At 38.7% G+C, this 13,080-nt stretch overlaps 1 protein-coding gene and 1 pseudogene across 7 annotated transcripts in view; one reads left to right on the top strand and one right to left on the bottom strand.

Moving 5' to 3' along the window:
* FHL2 (four and a half LIM domains 2) overlaps nucleotides 1–13,080 on the bottom strand; it is a 77,368-nt gene that overhangs the window by 4,620 nt on the left and 59,668 nt on the right. For 6 of the 7 annotated variants that reach the window (XR_012132331.1, XR_012132326.1, XR_012132324.1 and 3 more), the window contains 3 exons: nucleotides 10,382–10,550; nucleotides 7,572–7,741; nucleotides 6,639–6,737 (listed from right to left, as the gene is read on the bottom strand). Coding sequence is in view for 1 of the 7 variants with exons in the window: in XM_073238891.1 (XP_073094992.1) it covers nucleotides 7,558–7,741; nucleotides 10,382–10,550 (353 nt within the window). In the remaining 6 variants the exon portion in view is untranslated. Of the gene's footprint in view, nucleotides 1–6,638; nucleotides 6,738–7,557; nucleotides 7,742–10,381; nucleotides 10,551–13,080 lie in introns of those variants that run through there. The other variant, XM_073238891.1, reaches the window with a different exon arrangement.
* Nucleotides 7,563–13,080, top strand: part of LOC118971896 (protein CREG2-like) — a 34,878-nt pseudogene continuing 29,360 nt past the window's right edge.

The raw sequence follows: 13,080 nt of genomic DNA, 5'->3' as shown, positions 1-13,080 counted from the left end.
CAGAAGGATTTCCTTCAATTTGTAATTCTTTGATTCATTCAGCTGGGGTAAAAGGTAGGTAACCATGAAAACATTCAGCCATATTTTCAAAGGAAACCTTGCTATCAAGTATCTTAAAGAAACTTTCACTAAGCTCAATAAGTTGTGAGAAAAGTTTTAAACATTTTCTAAAAGTTATGTTTTCAAATCAGTGCTTTACTCCAAGCAAGATATCACAAAGCTCAGTATTTCTTGGGAGTCATAAAATGATCACAAAAATGAAGTCTCTGTTTTACCACAGTTAACTATCCTTCCTCAAATTCACAGCATTTTTCCCAGTTTCACTTAAAATTTTTCTATTTCTATAATCATTATGCAAGAAGTAATATTCCCAAGTATAAAATTTTAAAGTTTCGTTCCAGGATGAATCAATTTATTTAACTCTTCAACAATCATTTCACTTTCTTCAGCTTTATTGAGGTATAATGAACAAAATGTTGCTGTGTAAAAAGTAGTTTTCCATAAATAAGTAAACAAACAATGAAAACATGTTTAGTAAATTCAAATCTCTGTAAATAAGAATGTGATAGTGCCACATTCTTAACATATATATCATATAATTTCAGGCAGCAGTCTTCATTGAGATTTTCCTGAAAGCCTGAATTCTTTAGGAGGCTCATATTTACCATGACATTTAAATATGGCAGTAGATCATCTTCTCCTGGGCCATAACAAATGATTTTATTTTAATTGCATTAAAAATTTTTTTAATCTCAAATGAGTCCTTCTATTATATGCAATAAAGCGAAATTCTCCTGAACTCCAGGAACCCCTAATACCACAAATCATTCCTAAATAGTGCAGACTATCTGTTAAAAATCTTACCTTCTGAAGATATAACCACTAAACCAGAGCCTGTCTGGCTGTGGCACTAACCTCCAACGTCTCTTCCTTCCTATGGTCTCTAAACTCAGACCCAACAGAATATAAGAAGTAAAATTCTAATGTGCGTAGAATTAATGGTGTCGTAATAACCTGATTTTTGATTTCCCAAGTCCCCTCGATCAGTAATAATTTGGAACGTTCAGACAATCCTAGAGATTTAATGAAAAAAATATCGCAGGCCATTAAATTAGACCATCTTTGCAAGGGCAGTAAGATAAATAACTTATTTGTTACATATAATATGTCTGAACTAGTGAATTAGTGCTGAGCAGTGGGAAGAAAGCATGGAGTCAAATGGGCCTGAGTGTGAATCGTGAGCCTGTCTAATCCCGAGCAGTGTGACCTTAGGCAAGTCATTTAACCTTTCTCACCTATTAAGTGGAGCAGTCACTGCCCTTCATAGCTGTTGTTAGTTAGAGAAGATGATAATCTGTTAGGTATGAAATACACGAGTCCTGATTATGCTCTCTGCCCCATGCCCAGAGTTATTTTGGACGTATGCCCTTCCCTGCCAGGAGACATGAAAATGTGCCCCCAGAAGGCCTAGCACAGTGTTTCAAACTCATCTAAAAGACAGCATCCTTTCCTCAAACTATCATGTGGAAACCAGGTAAAAATGTAGATGAAATTTTTTACTTAAAAAACAAACATAGGAAGAGTGGAGCGCCCACAGGCCTCTCCTCCCCACTCCGTGTGCCCCCTGAGGCCTCCCCGCAGAGCCCTCAGGGTTCTAGAGCACCACCGCTCCAGTCTGATCTCTAGACTAGCCAATACCAGAGTTAACCTGCTCCTGTTTGACTCGTAGGACTCACCTAATCTCTTCTGGGCCAAGGTACCAATCAGGAATCTCATGGTTACTTACACATAATAGAAAAATCCAGTCAAAACTGGCCCAAACAGTGAAGGGAGTTAATGGGGTCACAGAAAAGAATCTGGGTGGAGGTGCTTAGGGCTCTGGTTGAGAGATCTGATGGCAGGCGGGACACCTCCCTGTCATTCTCCTGGGCTGCCTTCCCATACACGACCTCTCTTGTCTTTGCTGATTGTCTCCTGGGGAAGGTCTGTGATCTAAATTCTGCTATGGAGTGTCTCTATTCTAAATCTCTGTATATTGGTTTTCTCCAAGCTTCTGGGTCTGGCCTATTTGGGCTAATCTCATGAACCCAAATAAAGGTAATCTGAGGACTAGATTTAGGAGTGAGTGGACTTGGATAAAAAAAATTATTACCAGTTTTTCCTCATCTCTAATTGCCTCCTGGCATTCATACCACCTTGTTAGCATCAGTTGAGAGGTTAAATATTACAAGTGATTTGTATCAAAAAACATGGAAAATAAGTTGTTTACTTTTAAAACATAAATTATAGCGGATTCAAAGTCAGGTATAATTCTGTAACTCAGTATATAATTCTATCGTTTTCATTCACTTGCATTCCAAATTTTTTAAATAACTTGGGCAAAGTTACAGCTAGCATATGAGGAGATGACCATCACCAACAGCCTGTAAAGAACTATTTTCTGTATGTTGTGATATATGTACAATGATTTATTACTACAGTAGTTTTGTTTCCTGCAAATTTTAAGGACTTTATCTCAGCCCCCATGTCAAGATGGTGTACAAGTGTATGTCATTTAGGGTGAAATGACTTCAGAAAACAGATTGAAAACCTTTGGGATGAAATCCAGTCAGTGGGTGGACTGAACGACCTTTATGGTTGCTTCCAACTTGGATGCTTTAATTTTACAGATCCAGGTATTTGAGGATTCTGGGCAACCCTAAGACTCAGGAGATGAATTTGTAAGCACAGCAAGAGCGCTGCAGACTGCCACGGCCATGACGGAAGTGAGAGAGATGAACCTTACCTGTTCAGAGAGAACTTGCCCTCATTGTCTTCAAATATCTCAAATACAAAACTAAGAGTGAGAGAATAGGAAGCACAGTGACTGTAATACATACAACGCCAAACGCATATTTAAGGGGTCAGATCATTAGTGGGTACAGTTTTCACTCCCAGTTACATTAAGCCTATTTTCCTATAGTCCAGAACCTCTCTGTTGGTCAAACAGGGTAGCAACCCAATGCACAGACAGCTGGATCTCCTGTTGTTCACTGCCATAAATTAGAGGTGAAATACAAAGATATCTGATAAAGTAAATACAACACTTCCTTTGAATTAATATTTAGTGCCCAGTGTCCACTAAAAATGAGGCAATAGGAAACCTGGGCCAGAGAAATTAACTTCACAGCTCAGTGACATGAAGCTTGTTAAAGTACTTTCAGTTCCTTAGGAGGATTACAGAGATGGACCGATGCATTTGTTCATTCATTTGGCAAGTCTTGCAAATAGTAATGGCATGCATGGTAAAGGATCTAAAAAAGGCACTGGAAAATGCAACGGTTAAAAATAAAAGTCCTGACCTTTAAACCTTTAAAATAATTACGATGCAGTCTGCCTTTGGTGTCTTATCTCAACTAGCAACATGCCTGCACAATGTAAGGTGGCTCAATAAGCACTTTTAAATTTAAGTTAACCCCCCAAGTTTAAAGAGGCATGCGTGCCTGCAGTTAAGTGCTAAGAAGAGAAAGATTTGATCTTTAGTCCTTGAGGAGCTCATCATCAAGTATAGAGATGATTTAAAATGTTAATCAACCAGTATTAGAAGCACTGGGTCCTAGTAAAATATAAAGCAATGTTGCCCCCGGGGAACATCTGGCAACACCTGGGGACATTTGTGGTTGTCACACTGGAGGGGAGGTGCTGATGCTTGACTTCAGTGGGCAGAGGCCAAGCATGCTGGTACATAGCCGACAAAGCACAGGACTGTCCCCCACCCAAAGAACTGTCCAGCCCGGAGAGAACAGCCAAGGGCGCGAAATCCTGGCATAAAGGAAGAGTACTGTCTCCAAGCTAGACTTCCTAGGTTTGAATTCTTGCTCCACTGTCACATACCCTTGGGCAAGTTACTTCATCTGCACAATGAGGAGAGTAATAAAATCTGCCTCATAGGTTACTATGAAAATCAGAGTTAATAAAAATACGTCACTGACCAATATTATGAGTGCAAAAGATGTTGGTTATTATCCACTAGAATACTAGCTCTCTTAGGGCAGAAAATTAATGTTCTGTTACCAGTGCCTACCTAAGTCCTTGATACCTAGTATACAGTCAATTCGTTCATAAATATCTGTTAAATAAATGAATATATAAGATTCCACATGTGCATAAAACAAGGAGCACATGGAGAAGTCAGATGAATGGACTGGGGCTTGCGGAGTCTGGCAACTGCAAACTGGCCCAGAGCGGGTGTCTGAGCGTGAGCTGGGCATGAATGTTTAACAAGGAGAGGGCTCTGGAAGCAACAGTGGGAGGTCGTGAGTGTACTGGTGCTGAGGGAGACACCTGTGGTTGTGAGATGGGCCAGTGAGAAGGGATGAAAACAGAGTTCGAGGAAAAAACAGAGATGAGAAGACGATGGCCAGATGTTTTCAACACCATGTTTGTTTTGAAAGGCGTCAGAAGCAAGTTAGAGGAAGGAGTTTAAGATGAGGACAGTCCAGGGAAGTGCACCCAGACTTCACATAAATGTGTGTGTGCGTGTACTTAGGGAATGGGACCAACCCAGCTGCTGGAGATGCAGGATGATGATTGGTGACAGCCCCCGATCTCTTTCGGTTGTGCTATGATAGTTCGGTAACATACAGCACCTTAAATGTGAAATCTTAGTCTAATAGAGACGACTTTGCTCACATACGATGTTCACTCTAAGATTACACTTTTGCTAACATAGCTAAAATCCTTAAAACAGTACTTTTTCTGACAAAAGTGATGAAAAATTTCCTCTCCCCAGCCCGTTTTTTAAAACGTACCTCCTATAGAAGTACCAGTCATTCTATTCCTTGTACGAGGAGCTGACGTCTCTGACCCTGTGGAGATCTTGCTGCTATGGACAGTTGCATCACTATCAGAGGCCTGCTACGAGGCAGATGACTCGTAATTAAACAATAATTAAAACAAACTTTAAAACTATTAACTCTCTAATAAGTACAATATATAGTTTTAAAAAAGCTTTCATAAAGCTAAACTGCAATATTAAAATGATGTCACTAAAATGTGATTACTGCATTTTAAAAATCCAACACATATACATATGCCAATAATTCAGGTTTTTAAAATAGTTTTTTGGGTAACCACTATGGAAGTTTTGTGATCTACTACCAAGCAGAAAAGAGGAAAAGGAAAGAAAAAGTGACCTAAGGATATGAGAAATGATATGTTCATATAATTGTCACAGGCTGTAACAGGGTTAGAAACTGTCCTTTCTTTGGTACAGCATGGATTCTAGAGTCAGACTGCTTGAAAAGGAATTTTAATTTCACCACTAACAGTATATGGTCATGGATAAGTTATCAAAGCACTCTCACACTTTTTTTTCATGGCTTTTAGTTTATTTTTTTTAATGCAAATATTAATTCCATTAGTGTTTTATAATAAAAGTTAAAATTTCTGTAGTAGGAAGTAAATTTGAGGCAGATGTTAACTTACCAATGAGCTATATTTTAGACTCTGATTATAAAATGGCTGTTTCAAAATTGAGAATAATAGAAATAAATCTGTCCAAAGCATAGTCACAACGATTTGGTTCAAAAAGAAGGGATTATCTTAACATGTTACAGATCAAGAATACAATCTATTCTATACAGTGCAGAGCGGTAGGCTGATTTCTGAAATGCGAACAGTACCTGTTGCCTTAGACGGGAAACTACTCTGGATGCTTAAACATATTTGCTACATGTAAAAAGGGGAGGGAGGAACCTCTGTTTATTTGCAAATGGCTTATCTCAGTTTCTCAACCTTGGCAGTATCGACACTTTTGGCTGTATAATTGTGTGTTGGGGAAGGAAGTGGGGATACAGGGTGGGCCATCCTGTGGATTGTGGGGTGATTCATAGCATCCCTGGCCTCTACCTCTTAGGTGATGGCCGCACTCTACCCCAAAAGTGAGACCTGAAAGTGTCTGCAGACATTGCCAGATGCCTTCAGGAGACTAAATGGCTGCCAGTGAGGAACCAGGGGGCCCAGACACTTAAGCTTTGGATTTATTTTTAATAGGTTAGGAGCTTTCCACTGAGAGAAATCAGTGGGGAGAAGGGGGCGTCTACTTTTCACTGGCATTCTTTTAACCTAGTAAAAGTATTCTGCCTGAACTAATTCCAGTGGGTTAGAAGGCTATTCTGTCACCTTCTCCTACTTGCTGGTAGGTGTCAAATGGGAAAACACACAAGAAGTTTCCAAAACAGTTGTCATATATTTAATTAACTGAGCAATCTTGAATTCCTATTTTATTTACCTCTCTCTTACAGACAATTTGTGGTGCTTCAGAATAAAAAGCAAGACACTGTTGAATGAAATGCAGATGGTGGAAATAAATGATCTTTTCATATACATAATCCCATATCTCTGGTGCTCTGAGAGTCATGGTCACCCAGACTGCAGAGCATCTGTGGGAGCCGAGTGCACATGGCCTCTGACGCTTCCTCCCTCCCTAATGGATCCTTTCCCCAATTGATAGCTAACTCCCAAAGCTAACAAATTCACATAGGACTTGCCTTCATCCTTTAAGAAAATTATGACTGACTGACCATTTCCTTCAAAGATGTAACTGATAATTCCTGAAGATAATTATCAATATGTGGGAAATCTTACGGAGTACTCACGTAGTCATACGTGCCACCACTTTCCCTCGCCTGTTTCCAATTCCAGTTTGTTTCCTCAGTTACTGGAGGGCAGTTTTCAGTCAAAACAAAACAGTAAAGCTGAGAAGCACAGAAGGGAAGAGCAATATTACATTAAAGGGTAGCAACTTTTAAAAGTAAGTTAGTTTGCTGCTATTTTGTTCCTTCAGTTCTGCTTCCTTACTCCAAGAAGGGACTAACGGTAACCAAAAGGGAGGGGTTGGAGAGGGCAGGTGGAGAGGGAGGGAGAAGGGCATTGTGGGTTATCATGACTTGTGCACATGGTGTGTATGGGGTCACGGGGAAGACAGTGCAGTTCAGAGAAGACAAATAGGGACTCTGTGGCATCTTACTACGCTGATGGACAGTGACTGCAAGGAGGTATTGGGGGAGACTCGATAATAAGGGTGAATGTGATAACCACATTGTTTTTCTTGTGAAACCTCCATAGGAGTGTATATCAATGATAACTTTAAAAGAAAATAATTAGTTATTTCAAATAAACAGTATCAACCATTTAAGTCAGTCATACTAGCTTTCTGTTGTCTGTACTTAAAAAGTGCCATTTCAGTTCTTCATAGCAAAGTTAAAGTATGACAATAATATTACAAATAAAATTAACAGGAAAGTATGAGGATCGATTAAACTATCACTTGTCAAAATAGTTTTTGTCCAAGAAGATAACAGCCAAGTAATGAAACAATAACCAGAGAGCATTTTAGGTACAATTTGCAAACCTCAGTGTATGTATCAATTTATGGTATCAATTAAAAAATAAGATTAGGACATTTGACAACTTCCTTGTAGTCTAATAATATACTACCAGTAAGCAAGAGTAGGAGTTTGTAAAATATTAAGATATTTCATTTTATCAAATTCTCCTCATAGTTGTGCACTGCTGCTACTCCAGCTTACCATCCTCATCATCGTCGGCAGTGAGGTCCACAACCTCTGCTGGATTCGGCCTGAAGCGCTGCATCACAGTGGAAGCCCTGCTGCAGGTGCTTGGCTCCTGTGGCCGACTAGTCTGGGGGCTAGGACTTTGGCTCCAGGGGTATCTGGAGTGTCCAAGGGTTGAAGGAAACCTTAAATGACATCAATATTAAATTAGTAAATATGAAAAACAACAAAAATTTTAGTTACCAAAGAAATCATAGGTCTTTCTTTCAAAATACACTGTGAAGTCCTTCATGCAAAGTATCTCTATAGAAATAATGTAATGAAATTATGACTAGCACAATGCCCAGCACTCAATAAGCATGCTGAATGAAATGTTCTAAGGATATGAGAAATGATATGCCAGACCAATCACTGGTGTAAAATACAGGGTTCTGGTTCAAGAATGCTGCTCTCTTTTCAATGGTTATTTTGAGTATACATCTGGGGTTATAATCAAATGTTCAGATTTTATGTTAGTACCTGAAAGTATGCACCACACGTAAAGTAACAAAACTATCAACACCCTAAATATTTAATAACATCTGCATGATCTTGTATGTTTAGTCCAGATTGAATTTGTGAAACACAGCTTTGGGAGTTCTAAACCAAGCTATGTTTCTGGTGCTGCCCTAAAAGAGAGTCAAGGCACAGAGAAATTTCCTGGGATCAGCAGAGGTGAGGAGAGCTGCAGCTCGTTGACTGGTTTGGGTGCCATAACAAAACTTGCTTGCGTTGAACATTTTTATCATCTTTTTATGATGTGTATGTATTGTATTGTTACTTACTGCATGTTTCTTTTTTTTTTTAAGGGATTATAATGATGTAGACTGAGGGTATGGAGGAAGAGCATGTAGAATACACAGTCCTAAAGCTCCCAGAGAAAAATAAATATTTTAGAAAGGTGCGGCTTATCAAAATGTCTTTTTCTCTCTTTTCCAAACTGAATGTGAAACTGACTGTGAGTTTATCGTCAGCTTGTGTGGAAAGGGCGGGCCAGACCGGTTCACATGCCGTCATGAGGGGCACAAGCTCAACCCCTCAGGAAAGAACCCCAACGTTCAAACTGGGCTGTAGATGGCCTCAGCAAGTGTAAAGCCTAAGAGTTTATAAAGAAGTTCAAACTCTAAAATGAAATTCTCGAGTATCAGGAGTGAAGAAGATTGATTCCTTAGACAGTAAAGAAACGACAGCCCATCCCGGCAAGGACAGTACAGGCTGAGGCATGAGAGTAAACAAATGTCTCAGGATAACAATGGCTTTGAAGGAGGACAGAGGTCACCGTGTAAAATCTTTGAGAAACCAAGAGTCTGTGATGAGAAGTCTGTCATTCATGAAAAGCTGTTAATAGCTGCCAAAAGTTCCACGTCCATTTTGTAGTACTTTTGTGAAAGCTTCATAGGAAGCCCTAACTCCAATTTAGTGACATCTGTCAAGTCCTGACATCAAAGAATCTGAAATGCAGATGCAGTCTCTCTAGGGGCCAGCTAAACAGCGACAAAGTTAGTACCCCCAGTAACAATAAGGCAAAATATGGGTCAAGGGCACTATCCAGTTACTATGGTAATTGTATCTGCTTAAATATTAAGCAGCTCCATGGCAAGAAAGATACCCAGTTCCACAAAGAAAAGGAGATCCTTAATTTCAGCATTTCTTGTAGCTCATAAAAACGGAGTCACTGTTATACCAAGCACTATGCAAAGTCACAGGATAATGGGGCACAAACTGGGGAATATCAGTTTTTCTTAGTCTGGGAAAATCCTTTAAAACTTAAACCAGGAATATATTCTAGAGCGCTCTCTTCCAGGCCATGAGTAGCAGCACTTCAGTGGGACAGTGGCAAGTGGAGAAGCACATACTCTAGGTGTGTTTTGACATATTCCAAAATAAGGTCTGTTTTTACAGTCTATAACAACACAACTTAAAACATCATCAGCAAGTGCATTTCTAAATTCATTCCAACACAAAAATTGAGATTAATCCAGAGCTTAGTATGATGAATGAAACGAAACAGAGGGACAATGGAACAGTGGGACTCTTACCAATATTTGTAATCATCTAAAGCACAAGATGAATGCAGTGTTAGGGTTTAGTTTAGTTTAGTTTAGTTTCTTGACGGGGGTGTCAAAATGATTCCCAAAAGGCAATGTCATTTCCAGTTATTTATCAAAGCAAATGAGGGTTTTCATTCATTTTTTTGGCACAGGGGTTTGATGAAATTACTGAGTGAGGGGCAAAAGAATGTTTCATGCTCTGCTGCCCTAACATAATAGCACAGACTTCCCTGGTAGCACTGCGATCTTGGGATGAAACAAATCAGAACAAAAAGTAATACTTCAGCATCAATACTCCTTTAAAGTTTTCTTCACTTTTAATTTTAGCCCATACCCCATATTCATGCATTATGAACATATAAACTTCAAAGGAACTCATGAATTCCCTTAATCAGAAAGCAAATTGAATTTTACTTAGTAAAACACTAAGTAAAATTACCATTTATCTAGAGCAAAGACTCTTAACTCTAACTGTACACTATTTTAAAAAATAGTGACCCCTAAGATTCTGGCACAACTGGTGGGGGATACAATCCAGGCAACAATGTATCTTTATTTTATAATCTTTCCGGGGGAGTCTACAGTAATCTGGTTTGAAAACCACTAAAGTTGCTTATCTGGTTTATAAATACACAAACTAGATCTCAATAAAATAAAATAAAGGAAATTTCTGCAGCATAAAGATGTTTAAGTTTACATTTAAAACTTCAAATGTTTAAATTCTTTCAATCTTACTGATTGCTTTCTCCATCTGTCACAGTCTCCACTTCACTGTCACTCAAGGTGACATCAGTCTCTGCATAGTCACTGTCGGTCAAGGTAACAACAATTTCTGCATGGGCAGTGACCTGGGGAGTGGAGGAAGGTTCTGAAACCATATCTTCCTCAATTTCATCGATATGTGCTAGAAACAAAAGGAAAAAACTTTTAAAGTGTATCTGCTTGTCAACTAATTGATAGACAAAATGTTTTACTCACTTTGAAGGCTATGAAATTCATTACAAACATAAAAATCCTATCTGTCTAAATGAAAATTTCTAAAAAACAGAGCTCAACGCATATAGTGAAAGCAATACTTACTCTCTTAATTGGTACATCTTCATATATTTCATCTTGTATGATTTTTGTTTACAAATTTATTTCCATAAGAATTTGTATGATCCTGTATACTGATATCAATCCTGCAATTTCTAAAGGTGTTAAGATCTTATACATTCATATTCTTTAAGATATTAACCCTTTACTTCTAAAATAAAGATATTACATTTGTTCTGTATTTTCTCCAGTTATTTTTTACAAAATGAGATGTAATTCTTCTAAGAAATACACAAGAGCCTTTCAGTTTTATGCTATGAAATCTGTAACATCTGGGGGATGTATTCTTTTCCAAATTATTGTAAGTTTGGAAAGTGTTTCCTTATTTGAACGATGGATACATATTATGTTTGGTTTGGTATGTTTCCTCAATTATCTACTTCATCTAGAACTAATTTTTGTTTTATGGTATCAGATAAGATTATAAATAGAATCCAGTCTTGTCCCTCCATGGTTAACTGGCTATCACCAAACCACTTAATGAAAACCCTTTCTTTTCCCTCATTAGGTTTTGGTACCTCCCCTTAAATATTCTTGCATGTTTTAGATTACATTTGGAAGCCATCTATTCATCTCCTCCGATGTAGAATGTGTCAGGATGATTCTTTTTTTTTACATAGCTTTTCTGAGGTATAACTTTCTACTTTAAAATTCACATTTTTTTTTGTCTTATAGAGATATTTCCACACTCATGCTCTTGGCCAAGAGATCAGAGCAACCCAAATGCCCTTCAATGGATAAATGATGTTTTAAAATATGGTATATACACACAATGGAATTTACCCAAAGAAAACAACTTCTCAGACATATGCACCCCTATGTTTATTGCAGCACTAGTTACAATAGCCAACATATGGAAACAACCTAAGTGTCCATCAGTAGATGAACGGATACAGAAGATGTGGTACATATACACAATGGAATACTACTCAGCCATAAGAAAGAAATCAGTCCTACCATTTACAACAACATGGATGGAGCTAGAGGGTATTATGCTTAGTGAAATAACTCAGCCAGAGAAAGACAAAGCAAATTATTTCCCTCGTTTCTGGAGTATAACAATGAAGCAAAACTGAAGGAACAAAATAGCAGCAGACTGAGAGACTCCAAGAAGGGACTAGTGGTTACCAAAGGGAAGGGGTGTGGGAGGGCAGGTGGGGAGGGAGGGAGAAGGGGATTTTAGGGAATCATGATTAATGCACTTGGTGTGTATGGGGTCACAGAGAAGACAAATAGGGACTCTGTGGCATCTTACTACACTGACGGACAGTGACTGCAATGGGGTATGGGCGGGGACTCGATAATAAGGGTGAATGTAATAATCACATTGTTTTGTGGAACCTTCATAAGAGTGTATATCAATGATAACTTTAAAAAAATAAATCAGTTATTTCAAAAAAACAATATTTACCATTTAAGTCAGTCATACTGGCTTTCTGTTGTCGGTACTTAAAAAAATGCCATTTTATGCAAATTAAAACTACAGTGAGGTATTACCTCACACCAGTAAGGATGGCTGCCATCCAAAAGACAAACAACAACAAATGATGGCGAGGCTGTGGAGAAAGGGGAACCCTCCTACACTGCTGGTGGGAATTAGTTCAACCATTGTGGAAAGCAGTATGGAGGTTCATCAAAATGCTCAAAACAGACTTACCATTTGACCCAGGAATTCCATTCCTAGGAATTTACCCTAAGAACGCAGCAATCAAGTTTGAGAAAGACAGATGCACCCCCATGTTTATTGCAGCACTATTTACAATAGCCAAGAATTGGAAGCAACCTAAATGTCCATCGGTAGATGAATGGATAAAGAAGATGTGGTACATATACACAATGGAATACTACTTAGCCACAAGAAGAGGGCAAATCCTACCATTTGCAGCAATATGGTTGGAGCTGGAGGGTATTATGCTCAGTGAAATAAGCCAAGCGGTGAAAGAGAAATACCAAATGATTTCACTCATCTGTGGAGTATAAGAACAAAGGAAAAACTGAAGAAACAAAACAGCAGCGGAATCACAGAACCCAAGAATGGACTAACAGATACCAAAGGGAAAGGGACTGGGGAGGATGGGTGGGTAGGGAGGGATAAGGGGAGGAGAAGAAGGGGGGTATTAAGATTAACATGCATGGGGGGGGAGGGTGAAAGGGGAGGGCTGTACAACACAGAGAAGACAAGTAGTGATGCTACAACATTTTGCTATGCTGATGGACAGTGACTATAAAGTGGTTTATAGGGGGGACCTGGTATAGGGGAGAGCCTAGTAAACATAATATTCTTCATGTAAGTGTAGATTAATGATAAAAAAAAAAAGAAAGAAAGAAAAGGGGGATTA

This window comes from Manis javanica, chromosome 1 (assembly GCF_040802235.1).
Source record: "Manis javanica isolate MJ-LG chromosome 1, MJ_LKY, whole genome shotgun sequence".
NCBI lineage: Eukaryota > Metazoa > Chordata > Mammalia > Pholidota > Manidae > Manis > Manis javanica.
Note: the sequence above shows the minus strand (reverse complement) of the source record. Positions and strands in the feature narration are given on the sequence as shown.